We start from the raw sequence: 19,453 nt of genomic DNA on the forward strand, positions 1-19,453 counted from the left end.
CCCCTGCCCCCCCATGCCCCCCATGTCCCCCCACCCCCCCCCGTCCCCCTGTCCCTCGGGGTCCCCAGCAGAGCCGCCCCCGCCCCCTCGGGCGCTGCCACGTGCTCCCCCCCCGCCCCCCCGCGGCGGCCTCGGGCCGTAAATCCCCTGGGGGGGGCGAGGGGGGGGCCGCTATGGGGCTGGGCTGGCCGGGACCCCGCTGCCACCCCCCCATGGCCGGTCCTGCCTGCTGCTGCTGCCCCCCCCCCGGCCCCCCGCACCCCTGCTGCCCCCCCGCCTGCCCCCCCCCGGCTCACCCCCCCTGGCACCCCCCGACCTGCTGCCCCCCCCCATGTCACCCCCCCTGCTGTCCCTTCCCTTGCTGCCCCCCGCCCTGCTGCACCCCCCATTGCCCCCCACCCTGCTGCCCCCCCCACTGCACCCCCCAACCCTGCTGCCCCCCACCCTGCTGCCCCCCCCACTGCCCCCCGTGTTGCCCCCCTTGCTGTCCCCTCCCCTGCTGCCCCCCTCCTCCCTGCTGTCCCTTCCCCTGCTGCCCCCCCCACTGCCACCCCCCTTGCTGCCCTCCCCCCCGATGCCTCCCCTGTGTCCCCCCCTGCTGCCCCCCTCCCCACTGCCCCCCCCCCTGTTGCTCCCCTCCCCTGCCTTGCAGAGCCCCCCCCCGGTGCCGCCCCCGCCTCAGCATCAAGTGAGGGGGGGGCCCAGCATCTCCCCCCGGACCCCCCAGGGCAGGCACCCGGCGGCTGCGGTGAGTACGGGGGTGTCGTTTGCTCCCCCTTCCCATGGGGAAACTGAGGCACGGGCAGGGCTGACGATCCCCCCCCCAAACCCTGAGCTCCCACATTGTGCAGGGGGCAGGGGGGGTGTTTGCATGGGGAAAGAAGCAATTGCACAGTGGGCTGAGGTACTTGCACAGGGCTGGGGCAATTGCTATGGGGTATTTGCACTGGGGGGGCATTTGCACAAGGTCCTGGGGCAATTGCTATGGGGTATTTGCACTGGGGGGGCATTTGCACAAGGTCCTGGGGCAATTGCAGGGGGGTATTTGCACCAGAGCTGGGGTGTTTGCACCTGGGGGGCATTTGAGCAAGGGCTGGGGCATTTGCATGGGAGGGTGGGTGCATTTTGATGGGGAGGGGGCATTTGCACGGAGGGGAATGTGCACCGGGGTCATTTACACAAGGGCTGGGGTATTTGCACCATGCGGGGGGGGCACACCAGCTCAGCAATTGGGGCATTTGCACAACTAGGAGGAATTTGCACGGGGCCGTCGGTGCCCGCTGCAGGGGGGGCTACATGGGTGGGGGCTGCGCCTGCAGCGAGGGGCACGGGGGGGGACATGGAGCAGGACCTGGTGCCACGTGGGTTTATTCGCACGTGTTGGCGTGCGAGGAGGGGGCGGGCTGCCTGCTGTGACCCCCCCCCAGTTAATCCCGTGCAAGCGCAGCAGCTCAGCGTCGCACGGCTCCGCGTCGCACGGCTCAGCGTCGCACGGCTCAGCACCACTGCAGCTCAGCTGCACCAAACCCATGCAGGAAGGCGCCTCGCGGGATGCGGGTGCGATGCAGCCGCGCGGGGCTGCACCAGGGCATGGGATGCATCGCGCAGGGCTGTGCCAAGGTGTGTCCCTCAGCCACCGAGCAGGAAACCTTCTCGGAGAGGAAGATCAGGTTGGTCAGGCAGGACCTGCCTTTCCTCAACCCGCGTAGGCTGCGATCGTGAGGCTGACTTCAGATTAAACCTTCATTTAACCCTGTTCTTAGAATCCTGGGATGGTTTGGGTTGGAAGGGACCTCAAAGCCCATGTGGTTCTGTGCCAGAAGAGATGCTGAGCGAGAACGACCACGAATGCTGCAGAGGCTCTGGAGATAAGACTGCAAAGAGCTTTGATAACCAGCTAGCCTCCAGCCTGAGATAATTGACCATCAGTGGCAAAACCAAGAAGGCGTAGAAACAACAACAGTGGTCACGAGGAGCTGGGAAGGAGGAGAACAGCTGTGGAAACTTTTATGAAGGATTTGCAGGACCGTTGTTGACATTTCACTGAGGTACAAACACGAGGTTGTAGCAATAAACTTGGTCTCAGCTTGAAATGAAAGCAGAGTCCGTGTCGGTTTAATACGCCGCAGTCCCACCCCGGCCATGGGCAGGGACCCCTCCCGCTGGACCAGGGGCTCCAAGCCCCGTCCCACCTTGGCCGCTCAGGAGTTGCTTAACGTTTGCACCAGCTGGAAAATGAACAAAATTTCACAAATGGGGCTGCAGGAGCAGAACAAAAATCAAAATCACTGTGACGGAGCCTGCTCTGTGGCACTTTTGTGCCACAAAACAGATTCAATCCTTGGTGACTTGAGCACCTCGAGAGCTTCCCGCGAGAGAATTCCACCAGTTTCCATGTTTCCAAGCATCCTGAGAGCTTCCTGCAAGAGAACAACTGAGCAGCAGCCCAGAACACCTTCAAAAGGCTCCAGGCTTCCAGGACTCCAGAATTCTCCGCTACTAAAATAAATAGACTTGTTTCTTGTAGGCAAAAATGCATTGATTTTAATTGTTCTTATTTCAATTAATGAATTTACTCTAAGCTGAGATCATAGAACCATAGCGTCGCTAAGCTGGAAAAGACCTTTGAGATCACCAAGTCCAACCATCCCTGTTCACTACGAAATCACATCCCTGAGCAGCTCATCCACCCGGGTTATGAACCCCCCGGGACGGGGACCGACCACTGCCCCGGGCAGCCCCTGCCAGGGCCCGAGAGCCCTTTCTGTGAAGGAATTCCTCCCAATATCCAACCTAAACCTCCCCTGGTGCAACTTGAGGCCATTTCCCTTCATCCCATCACTTGTTATTTGGGAGAAGAGCCCAGCACCCGCCTCACCACAAACTCCTCTCCAGGAGCTGCAGAGAGCGATGAGGCCTCCCCTCAGCCTCCTCTTCTCCACACAAGCCCCTCCAGCTCCCTCAGCTGCTCCCACAATCCCCATTCTCCAGCTCCATTCCCTTCTCCGGACACGCTCCAGCCCCTCAAGGTCTTTCTTGGAGCGAGGGGCCCAAAACTGAACCAGGATTTGAGGTGCCACCTCATGGCACGAGCCCAGGGGGACGATCCCTTCCCTGCTCCTGCTGGCCACCCCAGGGCTGATCCAAGCTGCGTGCTGGTGGCCTCCTGGGCTGCTGCTGGCTCATGTTCAGCCCCTGTTGACCAGCACCCCCAGGTCCTTCTCCTCCAGGCAGCTTTCCAGCTGCTCTTCCCCAGGCCTGGGGCTGCCTGGGGTTGGTGTGACCCGAGTGCTTGACTCCGGGATACAGAATCACCTGAGACATGGAATCCTCGAGTCACAGGGCGCTGCCGCCTGCTGCCGGAGAAACCTCTCCAAGCCATAAAATGGGATAAAACGTGCATGTCCTGGGGTGGCAGCGAGCATTGAGGGGGGGTCCCTGCACCCCAATCCCATTGCAGGGGGGTCCCTGCACCCCAATCCCATCGCGGGGGGGTCCCTGCACACCCACACTCATGGCGGGGGGCCCTGCGCACTGTGGGAGCCAGAGGTGGCCTTGAGGCCGCTCGGCATCAGCCAAAACACCCGAGCGGTGTCAGACACCGGTGGTTTTGCTCCTGAATCCACGGCAGCTGCGGGAACAAACGACTCTGTCCTGCCCGGAGCCGGACAGTGGGGGCTGCGCAGTCGCCACCATCGCACGGGGGGCCTTGCACACCAACCACTTTGCACAAGGGTCCCGGCGGGCTGGCCGCCATTGCACAGGGGTCTCTGCACCCCAATCCCATTGCACGGGGGTCTCTGCACCCCACAACCACTTCATGGGGGTCTCTGCACCCCACAACCATTTCAAGGGGGTCCCTGCACCCTGACCCCATTGCACGGGGGTCCCTGCACCCCACAGCCACTTCACGGGGGTCTTTGCATCCCAATCCCATTGCACGGGGGTCCCTACACCCTGACCCCATTGCAAGGGGATCCCTGCACCCCACAAGCATTGCAAAGGGTTCCCTGCACCCTGAAGCCACCGTACAGGGGTCCCCGCACCCCAACTCCGTCGCACGAGGGTCCCCGCAGCCCCTCCGCCTTCCGAGCCCCGCGCACAAACGCTGCCCCCAACGCCGGCGGTCTGGACTACAACTCCCGGCGTGCCCCGCGCGGGCGGCGGGCGACCATAGGGAGCTGGGGCAGGGACTACAACTCCCGGCGTGCCCCGCGCGGGCGGCGGGCGACCATAGGGATCTGGGACAGGGACCACAACTCCCGGCGTGCCCCGCGCGGGCGGCGGGCGGTGCCGCGCGCTGATTGGCCACGGCGGGTATTTGAACGCGGCGCGCGGCGGCGGCTCCATCAGTGCCGGCGGTGGCGGTGGGTGAGCGGCGGCGGCCTGGGGGGCCCCGGGGGGCTGGGGGGAGACCTTCGAGGGGCTGAGAGGGGGCGCTGGGGTGCCCTGAGAGGGGTGAGCTGGGGGGGACTGGGACCGGGGGGTGGGGGAGCAAGGCGTGGGACTCGGGGGGCTACGGTCTGGGCCTTGGGGGGTGCTGAGTGCCCTGTGGGGCTTAGGAGGGGGTCTGGGGGGATGCTGGGTGCCCTGTGGGGCTGGGGGGAGCGAGTAGTTGCATTGAGGGGGGCTTGGGACTGCTGGGGGCTGAGGTGTGGGGCTGGAGGGGGAGGGCTGGGTGTCCTGTGGGGCTGTGGAGAGGGGCTGGGGGTGAGCTGAGTGCCCTGAGGGGCTGGGAGAGGGGCTGGAGGGGCTCTGTGCCCTGTGGGGGTGGGGGTCAGCTTGTCCCCTATGGAGTAAGGAGTGGGGTTGTGTGCTCTGTGGGGCTGTGAAATAAGGCTAGGGATGTTCCAAGCCCCTGGGGGGGGGTTTGAGCCCTGGGGTCCTCGTCTTTTCCCTCCACCCCATCCCACCTGTGCCACCAGCCTGTTGCCATGTATGAAGGCCCCGCTCCAGGGAGCTGATCCATCTGCCCGCATGGACGCCCACAAGGACACAACCGAGCTGTTTGCCCAGCTAAGGGTGAGCTGGGACTGGGGGGTTCTGCTGTCAGCACCGGGGGCAATAGGGGCTGCTGGGCTGGGCACCGGCGTCTGACACCCTCCCCTCCACAGAAATGCCTCTCCTGCTCTCCGGGAGGCGATTCCACCACCAGCCAAGCCTCACGGCTGCGGAAAAGCCAAACCTGCGACCGCATCCTTCGCATTTGCGTCGAGCGGATGGGCCAGCCCGATGGCTCCCCAGCAGATGCCACCACCCTGGTGGCCCTGGCCAAGGAGGCTTGCCAGGGCTATCTGACAGCTGTGCCACAGCCTACCCACTTCTACCTTGAGAAGATCCTCTACCACCTCCTGCGGAATGCAGCCGGCCGGCGCAGCAGCGATGCTTGCAGTTCGGTGGCTGATCTCCTCCATGCCCGCCTGCTGAGCTACTGCCCCGTCCAGGTGCCCTGCGAGGACTTCACAGCCATCGCCTACAGCAGCTTCAGCGTTCTCTGGAGAGCAGCGGAGAGCCTGGTGGAGCCCGACAGGCTGCAGGAGAAGGGGAGAGCCACCCTTGTAATCCGTCTGCAAGCCTTGCGCTTCCTCCTGCTGCTGGAGGGTGACGGGGCAGCCTTGCCGCTGCTGCAGCCCCCCTTCTTCACCTCGCAAACGGCACAGCAGGCAGCAGCCGCTGCCACTTTGTATGAAGCTGAGCAGGCACCGTCCTCATCTTTCCTTGGCCGACAGCTCAGGGACTGCTTGCTTGCGGTCCTACGAAAGGAGGCAGCAGAGTCACCCACCCTTCAGCAGTGCCTCTGCTTCTTTGAGCTCACCCGAGAGCAGTGCCGGCACTTCTGCAAGGGAGGCCGGTACCAGCACACCGAGGAGGCGATTAAAAACTTAAGGGACTTTGTTGGGGCCGCTAGCAACTCTGCAATATCTTTTGATGCCCCCCTGTCCCTCCTGGATGCTGGAGTGCACCTGAGCCGGGCGCTGGCCAAGGGCACTGGCTCCACGGGGCTGCTCTTCTCCCAGGCCGCAGCAGCTCTCAGCGTGGCAGTGGAGGCCTCGGAGAGGTTCCTCATGGTGCTCGCTGAGAGCTGCCAGTTCATCATCTCCTTTCTCAGCGAGTCCATGAAGGGGAGCAAACCACAGCTCTTTAGCCGGGAGGACGTGCTTGGCCTCTGCACCTTCACCCAGGGGCACTGCCGTGTCCTCCACCGGCTGCTGGAGAGGGTGAGGATGGGGCTGGGAGTGGGGTGGCCATAGAGCATGGGTGGTTGGAGCCTCTGTGAGCAGCTTGAGGGGTTGTAACCACACTGTGGGGTCAATGCTCCCTTTAATCCATCAGTAGAGCATCCCTCTCCAGCGTCCCCATCCTGAGCAGAAGTATCCGGTGCTGCTGGGCACCATAAACACTGTTTTTTCCCCTTCTCTTTGCAGATTCCTTCTGATGGTGCAAAACGGAAGCTTATGGTGAAGCAGCTGCTCTACTACAACATCCAGCTCTTTGCCAACGTGGCCTACGATGCCTTCCAGTCCTGCCAGGTACTGGCACTGGGGGTGGGCGAGACCCTCACTGTGCCAGGTGGCTTCTCCCTTTGGAGATTATGCATTGAAAGGTTGGAAGGGGCTGCTCAAGCTGCTCTAGGTGGGTCTGGGGTGGGCTGTGGGTCCCCAGTTGCCCCTTGCTGGTCACCCTCTCCTTTTCCCCACAGCTGTCGGGCTGGCTGGCTCTGGAACAGCTGGTGGCGGGATGTGGGCAGAGCGTGACCTGGATGCTGGATGCACTGGAGGGGCTTTCTGGGAGCAAACGAACCAAATACCTCGATGTCACCGGTCAGTGGGCCCAAACCCAGCTCCGCAGCCCTGGCTGGGATCTGGTGTGGTTGCAGAGCTCTGTCTGCGTCCTTGCTGAGCGACAAGGGGCTTCTCTGCCGCGTGCATGTGGTTGTTGGGCAGTGGCAGAGGGTGACAGTCTCTGGATGGAGAAGAGGGGTGGTTCTCTCTCCATCACATCTTTAATATTTGGGTTTTGTTTGCGGCAGTGTCATGTGCCTTCAAGCTGGCCTACATCTTCTACCACCAGAACCTTCACGAGGAGGCCAGCTCCCTCTGCGAGCTCTTGTGTAAGAGGCTGCAGGCAGAAGATGCCTACGCATGTTCAGAGATACCCCCAGACAAGGTGAGCGCTTCTCTGATGCTTCAGAACCAGGGCTGAACTGAAGGGTCTGATCCCGGGTTAAGGAGAGGGTAGGAACAGATTTGCTCCTGGAACAACCTCAGTTCCCTGCTCTGAGGTCTTCCCTTTGCCCAGATGGGGAAGGGGCTGTGATACGGGCCATGGTAGGCAGGGAGTTTGCTCCTTCAAGACACCAAAGCGGGTTCTCTTTGCTCTCCTTGCAGCTGCACAAATGCTTCAGGCTGCAGATAGAAAGCTACTGCAAGCTGGGGCAGCTGGAGAGGGCCCTGCAGTGTGTGGTGCGATGGCTGGGCACCCTGTGTGGCCACAGCAAGGAGCTGCTGGCAGAGCCTATCTCCCTCTGGGTCAGAGTCAAAACAGATGCTGCAAAACAGGGGGATGAGGAGTTACGGTTACGGTAAGACCTGGAAGTCTGCCCGGTGCATGGGGGGTGGATGCCTTGAGAGCTCTGGCTCCCAGGCTGGTAAAATCAGGATGTTTCTCCTTATGAAACAAGATCATGGATGATTTGGGTCAGAGAGGACCTTGAAGCCCATCCAGTCCCACTCCTGCCCTGGGCAGGGACACCTCCCACGGGATCAGGGGCTCCAAGCCCCATCCAACCTGGCCTTGAACCCCTCCAGGGATGGGGCAGCCACCCCTGCTCTGAGCAACCTGGGCCAGGGCCTCCCCACCCTCATAGCAAAACATTTCTCCCCAAGATCTCATCTCAATCTCCCCTCTTTCAGCTCAAAACCATTCCCCCTTGTCCTCTCCCTGCTCTCCCTGATCAAGAGCCCCTCCCCAGCTTTCCTGGAGCCCCTTTCCATACTGGAAGCTGCTCTAAGGTCTCCCTTTTCTTCAGGCTGAACAACCCCAATTCTCCCAGCGTGTCAAGGCTGCACTGTGCTCAGCACAGTCCCCCTTACCGCTCCTGTTTCCCACAGGACCCTGAAGGAAGGCTTGGAGGGGCACAACCTGGACACGGATACCCTGGTGACTGTCCTCTTTGCGGAGCTGAAGGCCTACAAGGCCATCCGAGCTGACACAGGGCAGGAACGCTATAACACGCTCTGTGACCTGTTGGAGATCTGCTCGGAGGAGAGTGGCCGCCTGTACGAGCGAGCTCTCTGCTTGGTGGAACTGGCCCAGGTCTTGTGCTACCACAGCTACCCCCAGCACACGGAGTGGTGAGTGGACGCCAGCGCACCGGGATTGCGTCTCTGTGTTCCTGGGAGTCCTTAAGGAACATTTGAGGTTCCTTGGGGAGCTTCAAGGATCTGGAAGGTTATTGCTCTGGCTCCTTGCTGTTTGGGGCCTTGGGGTGTATCTGTTGCTCTCCCTAAAATAATCCAGGGATTTTGAGGCCTAAAAGCTGTTTCTAATACCTCTTTCTGGTAGCTCCTCCCTGGAATCGATCCATGAAGCTTTACGACTGCTGGAGTTGGTGCCCAGGAGCGAGCAGAAGCAGGACCAGCTCCTTGATGAGCAGGCACAGGCTCTGCTCTGGCTCTACATCTGCACCCTCGAGTCCAAGCTGGAGAAGGTGAGTGAGGGGGTTGTGGGATGCCGAAATGGATCCTGGTCTGGAAACACCATGGGACTCCATGCACATGTAGGGTGCCCTCCACAGTCTTTCTGGCAATGCTCAGCTCTGCAGTGAGGCCACCAAAAGCCACTCAGACCCCGCTGGAAAGCTTGTTGTGTACCTTAACGTGCATCTTCTCGCCTGCTGCAGAACATAGAGAGGGACCAGAGAGCCAAAGGTATGGGGCTGAAAAACCTGGATGTCTTTGAGACCAACGATCTCAACTACAAAGGCCGGCAGCTGGAGGACAGCTTCTTGTATGATGGCATCTGCTTCAATCTGGTGACAGAGACTGGTGAGAAGATGTTGGTGGGTTTGGGCTCTTCGGGAGCACCTGGTCGCAGGTCAGGGTGTCTCAGACCTGTGGTGTGCCCTCAGCTCTGTCTAAAAGCCTGGATGATGCCTTTGCCTTGTGGAAGCAGCTCCTTGCGAAGCCGGGTGTCCCAGCCTTGCGCAGCCCTGAGCAGACTGTGGCCTCCCTGCACCTCCTGGCAATTCTCTACAAGCTGATGGCCAAGGTAGCGCTGCTGGGGAGGAGGCAGGTGGGGTCAGCAGCTTCCCTAGGGACACAGAGCCCCTCCAGGGTGGTGTGGGGAGGTGGCTGGTTGGGTGACAGCTTCCCTGGGCCCACAAACCTTCTCTGGGGTGGTGTGGGGAGGTGGCTGGTGGGCACTGCGGCTTCTCCAGGCACAGAAAGTCCTTCCAAGGTGGTGTGGACAGGCGGCTGGTGGGACAGCAGCCTCCCCCAGTCCATGGGGCACCTCCAAGGTGGTCTCTGAGTTGTCACTGTGCGGGTTTTCCTGCCCCCCAGCCCTTGCAAGCTGTGGAGAGCTATATCCTGGTCAGAGCCCTGTGCAGCACGCTCGGGGACAGCCTGGGCATGGCCAATGCCCTGTGCCACATCACCAAGCTGCTCTTCGAGCTGGGATGCCCCAGCTATGCCCAGGTGAGTCTGGCAGGGAGGGAAGGGTCTGCAGGGTGAGCTCACCTGATCCCCGAGGCTACAGCCCTCGTGTTGGCGCTCTGGTTTCCAGCTTTTCCTGGAGGAGACAGAATCCTGCCTGCAGAAAGCAGACAGCAGCGACAATTCCTACCTGCTGGTGCAGCAAACCTGCCTTCTGCTCCGCAGCCAGCTCTGCTGTGTCAGCCACCAGGTAGGGCTCCAAACCCCTTTTTTCTGTCCCAGAAGTAGTGTCAGAGGACAAGAGGAGACGGCAGCAGCGCCGTCTGGCTGTCTCAATCCCTCTCGCTGAGAACCTTGGATGTGGAGACACCCTGTGGACTGCAAATGGTGACTTCTTCTCCCTCTGCAGACTGAGGAGGGTGTTGCCCTTTTGCTGAGGGTGCTCCAAAACCCAGCTCTGCAGAAACCCGTGAAGGTCTGGTACCTGCTACGAGCCTCTGTCCTCCAAGTGGTGGCCTTCTACCTGAGCCTGCCCCCTGCCCGCCTCTCCCCAGAGCTCCGGCAGCAGATCTCTGAGCAAGGTGAGTTGGTTCAAACCCTCCCAATGAGCACCAGGCTGACTGGGGGATATGGGTGAAGCTCCATGCTATGATTTGACCACCGAGTTTCTCCAAACCAACCCGTTTGGGGTGAGGAGAGAGGGGATATGGGGGAGTCATGCTGTGCTGGGGCTGGGGAGGGTCTTGGTTGGAGCCGATACCCATGACTGACCCTGGTGCAGGATGGAAGGTGCCCGAGATGGCTCTCGCTGAAGCCCACAAGCTCTTACGTAGCATCATCCTCATGCTGATGGGCAGCAAGGTGCTGGGCTGTCAGACAAAGCAACGTGACGTCCAGTTCCTGGATTATGGTGAGCTGGTCGGTGGTGGGGACTGAAACCCAACCTTGCTGCTCTGGAAAGAGTGAGGCTCCTGGCTCTGCCTCTCCAGGTCACCTCCGTGTCCTCCCTCGCAGGGGAAAACCTGCTGCTCAAGTGGCAAGTGCTGGCAGACGTGCTGGCCTGCTCGAAGCACCACGTGGCCCTGCTCAGCAGCTTGGAGCTGGTGTGCAGAGCCAAGGCCTTCTGCTTGGAGACCATCAAGCTGGCCATGAGGCTGCAAACCACCCGGTGGTGAGTTGGCTGTGGTTGTGGGACAACCTGATCCTGAGCTTGGGGGAGGCTTAGTTTGGATGGCCCCGTGGCCACAGGGAACATCGCTGTCTGTGTTACAGAATCATAGAATCCTGGAATGGGTTGGGATGGGAGGGACCTCAAAGCTCATCCAGATCCAACCCTCTGCCGTGGGCAGGGACACTGCCCGCTGGATCAGGGTGCAGTGTCCCTTGATGGGGGAGGCTTTGGGGTGTTTCTGTCCCTTGTTGAGGGAGGTTTTGGAGTGTCTGTCTCTTGGGGAACTAGCCCTGGTGCAGGAGGCTGTGGGGTGGCTGAGTCCCCTGGTGTGGGAGGCTTTGGGGTGCCTAAGCCTTGGTTTGGAGGCTGTGGAGGTGGCTGGGTCCTTTGGGGAACTGGGGGGAGCCTTTGGCACCTTCTCCACGTGATCTGGAGTAAGCAGCTGCTCTTGTGTGTGTTATCCCAGGAGTTCAGCTTGCCAGATCCAATGAGAGCATGTTCCTTGCTGCCTGCCTGCCTCTGTCCCAGACCTGGGGATGGCACAGGGGGGTGCTCTGAGGGCTGTTTTTTCACCCTCCATCCCCAGGTGTTGTTTTTTCCTGATGCTGAAGGCCCAGCTAGAACTGCAGGAGGATGAGCTGGAGCTGAGCCACCACGACCTCCAGCAGGCTCTGTTGCTCCTGGAGTCTGACACCGGTGAGTCCCCGCTCTGAAGGAACTTAGAGGAATGGGGGGCACTGAAGTGAACCCCAGGCCCCAGGGATGACCTCTCCTGTGCCCACTTTAGGCGTGGGATGGAAGATCTGCCTTGTGCAGATGCTGCTGGAGCGGTTGATCCCCGTCAGGCAGGAGGGAGCAGAGGGTGGTGGGATGACCGTGGGCTGTGTTTTGCTCTATCAAGCGACTCCTCCAGCTGATAAAGGCGTTGCTGGGGACAGAAGCGTTGGGTCTGTTTCCCTCACCTGTCCTCAGCCTGGCTGTGCCGGGAGCTGAAGGAGGGCTATGAAATAACCCTCTCCTCTTCCTGCAGAGTTTGAAGCTGTCAAGGAGCAGAAAGGCCAGACAAAGATCCTGCACAGGAAGGGCAAACTTGAGGGCAACAAGCCACCCAACCCCATCTCTGAGCCCCCGGGGGAAGAGGAGGCCTTCCTGAAGGGCCCTGCGCTGGAGTTTGTGGTCACAGTGAGTGAACCAGAGAAGATAGATGCTCTCACTGCCTCCCCGGAGCTGAAGTCCAAGAGGAGGAAGAGACTGGCCTTCCTCAGTCATCCAGCCGACTGCCCGTGCCACCTCTGCTCCGACGTGGTCCTCTCGGCCCTCTGCCTGCGCTGGCTCCTCTCCTGTGCCCAGATCGAGCTGGCAGAGGGCAGCCTGACCACAGGACTGGGTCTGATCCAAGCCACGTTGCCACGCTGCACCACTGTGGCCACCCGCTTTGATGCCGTGCTGCAAGACAAGCTGCAGCGCGGCTCTGTCGCCCGTGTCCCTGCGCTGGAACTGCTGGACAATCTGGTGGCCGCTGGCTATGCCACGTTAGCCCTGCAGAGCCTGGGCAGCCCCTGGCTGGCAGAGGAACTGGCGGAGGAGCTGGAGACGGGGTTGACCTTCCTAGCGTCCTGCAGACCCCACTTGCCCAGCCTGGAGGTGTCCAGGGCCAGCCTGCTGCTTGCCAAAGCCACGCGTGCCATCTGGCGCTTGGCCTCCAAGAGCGGTGACTCCGTGGATGGCGTCTTCGCCGGCTCTTGGACCTGCCAGCTGCCCACGCCGACACCAGCAGGAGGGCCCAAAGTGTCTTCCGTGCTCCAGACTCCCAAGAAGGACAATGCTCAACCCCAAAAGAGCAAAACGAAGACAGCGGTTGCCTCGGCTATTCCCAAGCCTGGAGTGAAGAAGCAGCAGAGAGCGAAGCCGCAGGCTCCGCCAAGTGCCGATGCCTTTGCTCCGGATGACCTGGACAGCGAGGTTCCCTCCATCGTCATCCGGCCAGTGATGCCCCGCACCCCACAGCACAGCGCCTGCCCCCCTGCCAAGGCACGCGTAGCTCCCAGCTCCAGGGTTCCCTTCACCATCTTCAGCGACGCTTCCCCGCCACCTGCCAAACCCCAGCCGCCGCCAGCGCCCAAGTGCTCGGGCAGAGTCAAATCTCGCTTAAAGGTGAGCGAGGAGGGAGGCGGGGGCAGCCTGGCACCCCCAGTACCAACCCTGACACCCTGTCCCTCTGCTTTAGGTGACGTTCAGTGATGACAGCGATAGGGAGAGTCCTCAAGTGACACGGACTCAACCAGCTACCCGCAAGACCTGTTGCACCCGGAAAGCTCTGCCCTCTGAGGACCCAGGGCCCCAGGTGAGCTCCCAGAGCAGCAGCTCCCAGCCCCGCAGAGGCCGGCCGGCCGCACGCCAACGGGGGGCTGTGGAGGAGAAGAAGGAGCAGACGAGGCGCAGGGCTCCTAGCAAGAAAGCGGAGAAAGAGATGAAGAAAGTGCTTGCTGTGACCTTTGAGGTTTTGCGGGCCTCCGAGGAAGAGGGAGGAGCCCCAGGTGAGCTGAGCTACCCCAGGGATTAGAGGAGCTCTTGCTTTTATGCACCCCTAAGTGGTTGCAGCCCACTGTCGTCACTGCTGCTGCCACCAGTCTGGGCACTTGACGCCTTTTTTCCCCTCTCCACAGGAAGGAGGCAGCTGCCCCGGCGTAGGCAGAAGGGAGCAGACGAGGAGCAAGAGGTCCTGCGGCGAGAGGCCTGCAAGGATGTCCTGGTAACGCAGCGGCCAGGCAGCGGGGACCCCATGAGCCTGGAGGGAGCCCTGTCCACCCTGCCTGCAGCCGGTGGTGAGCACCCGGCACGGTGCGGGGAGGGTTTGGAGCTGGGGAGCTGTCGGGGAGACAAGCTGAAGCTGAGCTGGGCGGTTGCCACATCTGTCCCTCCTGCTCCCTCCTCCTTGCCTGCTCAGCGGCTGATCCTGCCCTGGGATTTTGCTGCTTTGTCCTATCCAGACATCTCCCCGCTGGATACGGCTGTGGAGCTCCTGAAAGAGGCTTTCAACTGCATCAGCCACTGCCCTCCCAGTGCGCTTTACAGCCAGCTCTGCCAGCTCCTGGCTCTGGCCACGGGCAACCAGGACCCCCTCTCCACTGCCTTCCTGCTCTCCGAGTCTGTCTCCATCACCATCCGCCATCAGCTGCTCAGCATCATCCCCAGGAAGATCCAGTGAGGCCCTTGCTCACCCCTCTCCATCCCCACAGCATCCCAGAGCAGGGGCTCCTCCAAAAGGGACTTTTGAGGAGGCGATTCCTTGCTGACAGCATTTCCTTCCACAGTAAAGAGCAGAAGTCAGCGAGAGCCGTGGTCGAGCAGCTCTGTGAGCTCTCCTTGCAGGAGGAGAGTGCTGTCCAGTCTAGTCCCCACCTCGCCACTCTTGAGGGGTTCGCGTTCAGCTCCACAGGGCTGGGCCCTGAGGTGCGGGATGACTTCCAGAGGCAGCTCCAGCAGATCCCCAGTGGTATGGATGCCTGGGAGCGGGCAGTGGTGCACTGGGAAGGCACCCAGGGTGGGATGGTGCCCTCAGGGCTGTCCTCAAGGCCTGGTTGTGCCTTTCAGGGGTGACCGTGTGTATGCTGACCCTCACCAGCGCCCAGCTGGGTGCTGTGGGGGCCACGCTGCTGCTGACACGGCTGGAGAAGGGCACAGCTCCCATCACCATCCGCATCCCAAAGGTGAGGGCAGAGATGGGAGAGAGGCAGCCTGACCGTGTCCAGGGCTCAGATCACAGCTCCCTTTTCCTCCTGCAGGTCCCGCTGCACTCGCTGCTGAGCGAATTTGATGCCATCCTCAAGGAACAGAAGAAAGTCAATGGCTACACGGACAAACAGGCCTGGTGGCTGTGCCGCTCTGAGCTGGACCGCAGGATGAAGGTGGGGGAAAAAAAAAACCCTGTGCCCTGATGTGGGGCGTGTTTTGGAGTGGGCTGGGGGGGTCCTGCTGCCCTAGTGACACTGGGATCTCTTGTAGAGCATCATTGAGACCATGGAAACGCAGGTGCTGGGCTGCTGGCAGAGTGCCTTGATCCCCAGTGGCCCCGAGCAGCCCCGTCTGGCCAAGGAAGCCGCCTGCTTGTTCCCAAGGCTCCGCCAGTGCGGCTGGAGGGACGCGGAGCCCGGCCTGCTCCAGGTGCTCAGCGGGGGCAGGATCACAGGGAGCTGAGCTGCTGCTTTACCCCTTGCTCACCCCTTCTTGCTGTGGCTGCAGGTGCTGCTGAACGCCGCTCCCCTCCTCACCCCCCAGGAGGTGCAGGCCCTGGCCTTCGGCCTCTGCCCAGCGCAGCCCCACAAGGCTCAGCTCCTCTTGCAGAAGGCGGTGGAGAAGCAGAAAGCCCACACTGTGCAGGCTCGTGGCTCCCTAGTCCTGGTTCTGGATAAGGTGAGAGCCCAGCTCCTGTTTAGCCTGTCGCCCTGACCCCCCATTGCCCTGACCCCCCTGTACCTGTCGCCCTCGCAGCACCTGCAAAAACTACCCTGGGAGAGCATGGAGTGCCTGAAGACTGTGACCGTGACCAGGCTCCCTTCCCTGCGCTTCCTGCTCAGCTATTCCCTGGCGCAGAAGGTGGGAGCGTGGCAGACTCGGTGTTCCCCAGCCTTTAGGGGTTCTGGGGACCCCCCCAGACCTTGCGCTGGGCTGGCACCTACACTTGTGTCCCCCTGACAGCAGCCGGAGTCGGTGCTGAGCAGCGGTGTGAATCCCAGCAGCACTTTCTACCTTCTCAACCCCCACCGCAACCTCCCGAACACCGAGAAGCTGTTTCGGAGCTGGTTTGAGAGGTGGGTGGAGATCTCGGGGGCCTGGGAGGGAGGGGGTCCTGTGCCTTCCACCCTTTCTCACTAACTCTCCCGCAGCGAGCCGGGCTGGAAGGGGGTGACTGGAGCCATCCCAAGCCCCGAACAGATGCAGGCGGCCCTCCAGGAGCGTGACCTCTACATGTGAGCATCACCTGGGTGGCTCGGGGACAGCCCTGGGGTGGGGAGCAAGGCCTGGGGGCTCACCCGGCGAGGTGCTTCTTGCAGCTACATGGGGCACGGAGCGGGCGCCCGCTTTCTGGATGGACACAGCATCTCCAGGCTGACCTGCCGTGCTGTCACCCTGCTCTTCGGCTGCAGCAGCGCTGCGCTCGCCGTCCGGGGCAACCTCGAGGGCTCCGGCATCATCCTCCAGTACATCATGGCTGGCTGGTGAGTGCTGGGGGTGTCTCCTGGTGTTGGGGGGCTCTGTGTGCTCAGGGCTGGGTGTTCTTGGCGTGGGAAGGGGCGTTAACACCCTCCTCCCTTCCAGTCCCCTGGTTTTGGGGAACCTGTGGGACGTGACGGACCGGGACATCGACCGCTTCGCCTTCGCGCTGCTGGGGGGCTGGCTGCGGGGGGGCTCGGGCGCTTCGCTCTTGCAGCACGTCGCGCAAGCGCGCCAAGCCCCCAAGCTCAAGACCCTCATCGGGGCGGCCCCCATTGCCTACGGGCTGCCCGTCAGCCTGCAGTGACAGTGCCTGCTCCCCTTCCGAGTAAGAAAAGTGATTTTATTGGGTTATTGGAGGATAATAAAGCCGATGGGTTTGAAACCTTAAACCCCTCTCTCTCTGTTCTTTCTGCTCCTTCTTTGTCCTCAAAGTTCAACCCCTTGGAGGACGCCAAGGTCCCTCCCCTCCTCTGCTGCTCGAGGTGCCCTAGCCCCCCCTCTTTGCTCCTGCCCCTCATTCCTTGCGATGTGGGGAGTCCTGGGAAGCTGGGGGGCTCTCTCCCTAGGGCGGTGATGGAGGGTGAGGGTGAGCACTAGGACCATGCACGGGGCTCCTCTTTCCCCTGTGGGGCTGCTCATTAAGGGGGGGGCACTAGGACCCTGGATGACCTGGGAGCCCCTTTGGTTGCTCTGTGGGGCAGGGGAAGGCCTGACCTGGATCTGGGCAGGGCGGGGGGGTCTCTGTGGGGTAGAGGAAGCCCCCGGGAGCTGTGTCGGGTAGAGGAGGGGGGCCTCTGTGGGGCTGCGGGGGGGTCGGGCAGGGTGGGCACTAGGACCCGGCGCGGGGACGTTCTCCCCGCGGTCCGCCTGCCGCCAGGGGGCGCCCTCTGCCCGGGGGTGAGGTGGGGGCAGGGTGGGGCACTAGGACCCGGCGCGGGGCCGCTCTGCTGGGGGGTGAGGTGGGGGCAGGGTGGGGCACTAGGACCCGGCGCGGGGCCGTTCTCCCCGTGGTCCGCCTGCCGCCAGGGGGCGCCCTCTGCCCGGGGGTGAGGGGGCGGCAGGGTGGGGCACTAGGACCCGGCGCGCGGCTGCTCTCCCCGCGGTCCGCGCGCCGCCCAAGATGGCGCAGGCGGTGAATGTGGCGGAGCTGTCGCTGCCGCAGCTCGAGCTGCTGAAGGGGCAGCTGGAGCAGGTGGGGACGGGGCCTCTCCCCCCGCCGGCGCTCGGTGGGGCTGGGGGAGACCCCCTGGGGCTGACGTGGGGCGGTCTGGGGGCTCTGCGGGGCAGAGGGAGCGTTCTCTGGGGCTGGGAAGGGCTGACGTGGGCCTCTGTGGGGCGGGGGGAGCCTGTTTGGGGCTCTGTGGGGCAGAGAGGGGGCTGGGGGAGCCTGCGTGGGGCGAGGGGGTTGCTCCGTGGGTCTAGGGGAGCCACCTGGGGCTGTGTGGGGCTGGGGAAGGCCTCCCGGGGTTCTGTGGGGCAGAGAGGGGCCGTGTGGGGCCAGAGGGTCTAGCCTGGGGCTCTGTGGGGCAGAGAAGGGGGCCTGACCTGGGGGTCCCCTCCTGCTCCCCTCCATCCCCCTCTCACTCCCCCCGTCCCTCGGGCCTCCTCCAACTCCCCACAGCCCCCTGGGACACCCCCAGATCCCCTCCCGCTCCCCCAACCCCCCCCAGGCCCCTTCCTGCTCCCCAGACCCTCCAGTCCCCTCCCCACTGACGGGGCCGCGCTGCCTGCAGGAGGTGGAGTTCCTCTCGACGTCGGTGGCGCAGCTCAAGGTGGTGCAGACCAAGTACGTGGAAGCCAAGGAATGCCTCAACGTGCTCAACAAGAGCAACGAAGGCAAGTGAGATCCCCCACCTCAGCCTGGGGGGAGCCCTGCTGAGGGATGTCCCATCCCCCTGCCCAGGTGTTGAGCTTCGCCCCCGACATCTCCCCTTACCTGTCTCCACTTGCTTTTTCACAGGGAAGGACCTGCTGGTGCCGCTCACCGGCTCCGTATCCTTTCCTGCTCCCAGCAGCCCCAAATTCGCTCTCCTCGGGGCCGTTTGTGCCAAAGTGACACCCGGCACATCCTGCTCCCAACCTGGATTTTTGCCAGAGCCGCGTAACCCTCCTGGTTTAGAATCATGGAATCATTGTGGTTGGAAAAAGCCTCCAAGCTCACCCAGTCCAACCGCCAGCCCAACCCTGCTGTGACTGAACCCTGTCCCCAGGTGCCACACGGTGTTTGAACCCCTACAGGGACGGGGACTCCACCCCCGCCCTGGGCAGCCTCTGCTGGCTCGTGTTTAGCTGCTGTCGACCAGCACCTCCAGGTCCTTCTCCACCAGGCAGCTTTCCAGCCGCCCTTCCCCAAGCCTGGGGCTGCCTGGGGTTGGTGTCACCAAGAGCAGGACCCAGCACTGAGCCTGGTTGAACCCCATCCCGTCGGCCTCAGCCCATGGATCCAGCCTGTCCCGATCCCCCTGCAGAGCCTCCTGCCCTCCAGCCCATGGATCCGTGCCCAGATCCCTCTGCAGAACCTTCCTCAAGCTTTCCCTGACCGCTCCTCCCAGATGTACGTCCCTGGGAAGCTCTCGGATGTCGAGCGTGTCCTGATTGATGTAGGAACGGGTTACTATGTGGAGAAGGTGAGGGGTGCGCAAAGGGAAGATGCTATTGGGTTTGGGGTGGTGGCTCGATGCCTTCCCTGAGGAGCTTCTCCCCTTTCTCCTCTCTCCCTTCTTCTTCTCCTCATCCTCCTTCTCCCCTGCCTCATCCTCTCTTCTCGCAGTCGGCAGACGGCGCGCGCGAATTCTTCAAGCGCAAAATCGACTTCCTAACCAAGCAGATGGAGAAGATCCAGCCGTCGCTGCAGGAGAAACACGCCATGAAGCAGGGTGAGCACCCAGCTCCTCCCTGCTCTCGGGGGGCTCCCCCATTGCAGCCCCCCCAACCTCCCCAGCCCCCTTCTCTCCCCGCAGCCGTGGTGGAAATGATGAGCCAGAAGATCCAGCAGCTCACGGCCCTGGGAGCCGCGCAGGGAGCAACCACCAAGGCGTAGCCTTCGGCCTCGCGGGCCGCCCTCATCGCCATCACCGCTGGGACGGGAGCGGAGGGAGACGGGGGTGCAGCGCAGCCCCCCTGATCTTATCTCTCCCTCTCCCCATCCTGCTTTTCCAGCGGCTTTTCCCACCCTGGCAGTACCCGCCCCCTGGTTCTGGAGGCAGCTCCTCGCTGCTGGAGCACGGAATAAAGGAGAGACTTCTCAGAGCAGGGTGGTCCTGGGGGGCGGGGGGGCTGCAGCCTGATCCGGGAACGCTGCTGCTCCCGGGAATCCCACCGCCCACTTTACACGGTGCAAGGACTCATCGGGGCTCCCTGACACCCCCCGTGGGGCTTTTCAGCCTGCTGTGGGGCTCTAACCTCCCCC

General features: G+C 62.6%; 2 protein-coding genes across 2 annotated transcripts; both read left to right on the forward strand.

Moving 5' to 3' along the window:
- The first annotated feature begins 4,977 nt into the window (after positions 1–4,977).
- ESPL1 (extra spindle pole bodies like 1, separase) lies at positions 4,978–16,351 on the forward strand. Its single transcript, XM_069879434.1, has 30 exons — positions 4,978–5,022; positions 5,115–6,218; positions 6,426–6,545; positions 6,701–6,821; positions 7,031–7,167; positions 7,389–7,582; positions 8,112–8,354; positions 8,566–8,710; positions 8,903–9,047; positions 9,131–9,270; positions 9,564–9,698; positions 9,787–9,906; positions 10,066–10,237; positions 10,438–10,566; positions 10,671–10,827; positions 11,414–11,523; positions 11,858–12,981; positions 13,055–13,364; positions 13,494–13,652; positions 13,818–14,031; positions 14,142–14,323; positions 14,422–14,537; positions 14,613–14,735; positions 14,833–14,991; positions 15,070–15,240; positions 15,319–15,423; positions 15,526–15,638; positions 15,714–15,797; positions 15,882–16,046; positions 16,147–16,351. The coding sequence occupies exons 1-30, from the start codon at positions 4,978–4,980 to the stop codon at positions 16,346–16,348; spliced, it is 6,444 nt and encodes a 2,147-aa protein (XP_069735535.1). The 3' UTR covers positions 16,349–16,351.
- Positions 16,352–17,101: 750 nt separating this feature from the next.
- Positions 17,102–19,293, forward strand: PFDN5 (prefoldin subunit 5). Its single transcript, XM_069879605.1, has 6 exons — positions 17,102–17,236; positions 17,778–17,880; positions 18,005–18,036; positions 18,597–18,671; positions 18,815–18,920; positions 19,005–19,293. The coding sequence occupies exons 1-6, from the start codon at positions 17,165–17,167 to the stop codon at positions 19,082–19,084; spliced, it is 468 nt and encodes a 155-aa protein (XP_069735706.1). The 5' UTR covers positions 17,102–17,164; the 3' UTR covers positions 19,085–19,293.
- Positions 19,294–19,453: the final 160 nt, after the last annotated feature.

This window comes from Phaenicophaeus curvirostris, chromosome 38, assembly GCF_032191515.1.
Source record: "Phaenicophaeus curvirostris isolate KB17595 chromosome 38, BPBGC_Pcur_1.0, whole genome shotgun sequence".
NCBI classification, from domain to species: Eukaryota; Metazoa; Chordata; class Aves; order Cuculiformes; family Cuculidae; genus Phaenicophaeus; species Phaenicophaeus curvirostris.

Bases quoted from the DNA above. Each gene is read 5' to 3' on its own strand.
- ESPL1 (XM_069879434.1), top strand. From the start codon at position 4,978: ATGGACGCCCACAAGGACACAACCGAGCTGTTTGCCCAGCTAAGG. The intron at 14,736-14,832 runs GTGGGGGAAAAA...GATCTCTTGTAG, and splicing joins AGCTGGACCGCAGGATGAAG to AGCATCATTGAGACCATGGA. The intron at 15,798-15,881 runs GTGAGCATCACC...TGCTTCTTGCAG, and splicing joins CAGGAGCGTGACCTCTACAT to CTACATGGGGCACGGAGCGG.
- PFDN5 (XM_069879605.1), top strand. From the start codon at position 17,165: ATGGCGCAGGCGGTGAATGTGGCGGAGCTGTCGCTGCCGCAGCTCGAG. The intron at 18,037-18,596 runs GTATCCTTTCCT...CGCTCCTCCCAG, and splicing joins TGGTGCCGCTCACCGGCTCC to ATGTACGTCCCTGGGAAGCT. The intron at 18,921-19,004 runs GTGAGCACCCAG...CTCTCCCCGCAG, and splicing joins GAAACACGCCATGAAGCAGG to CCGTGGTGGAAATGATGAGC.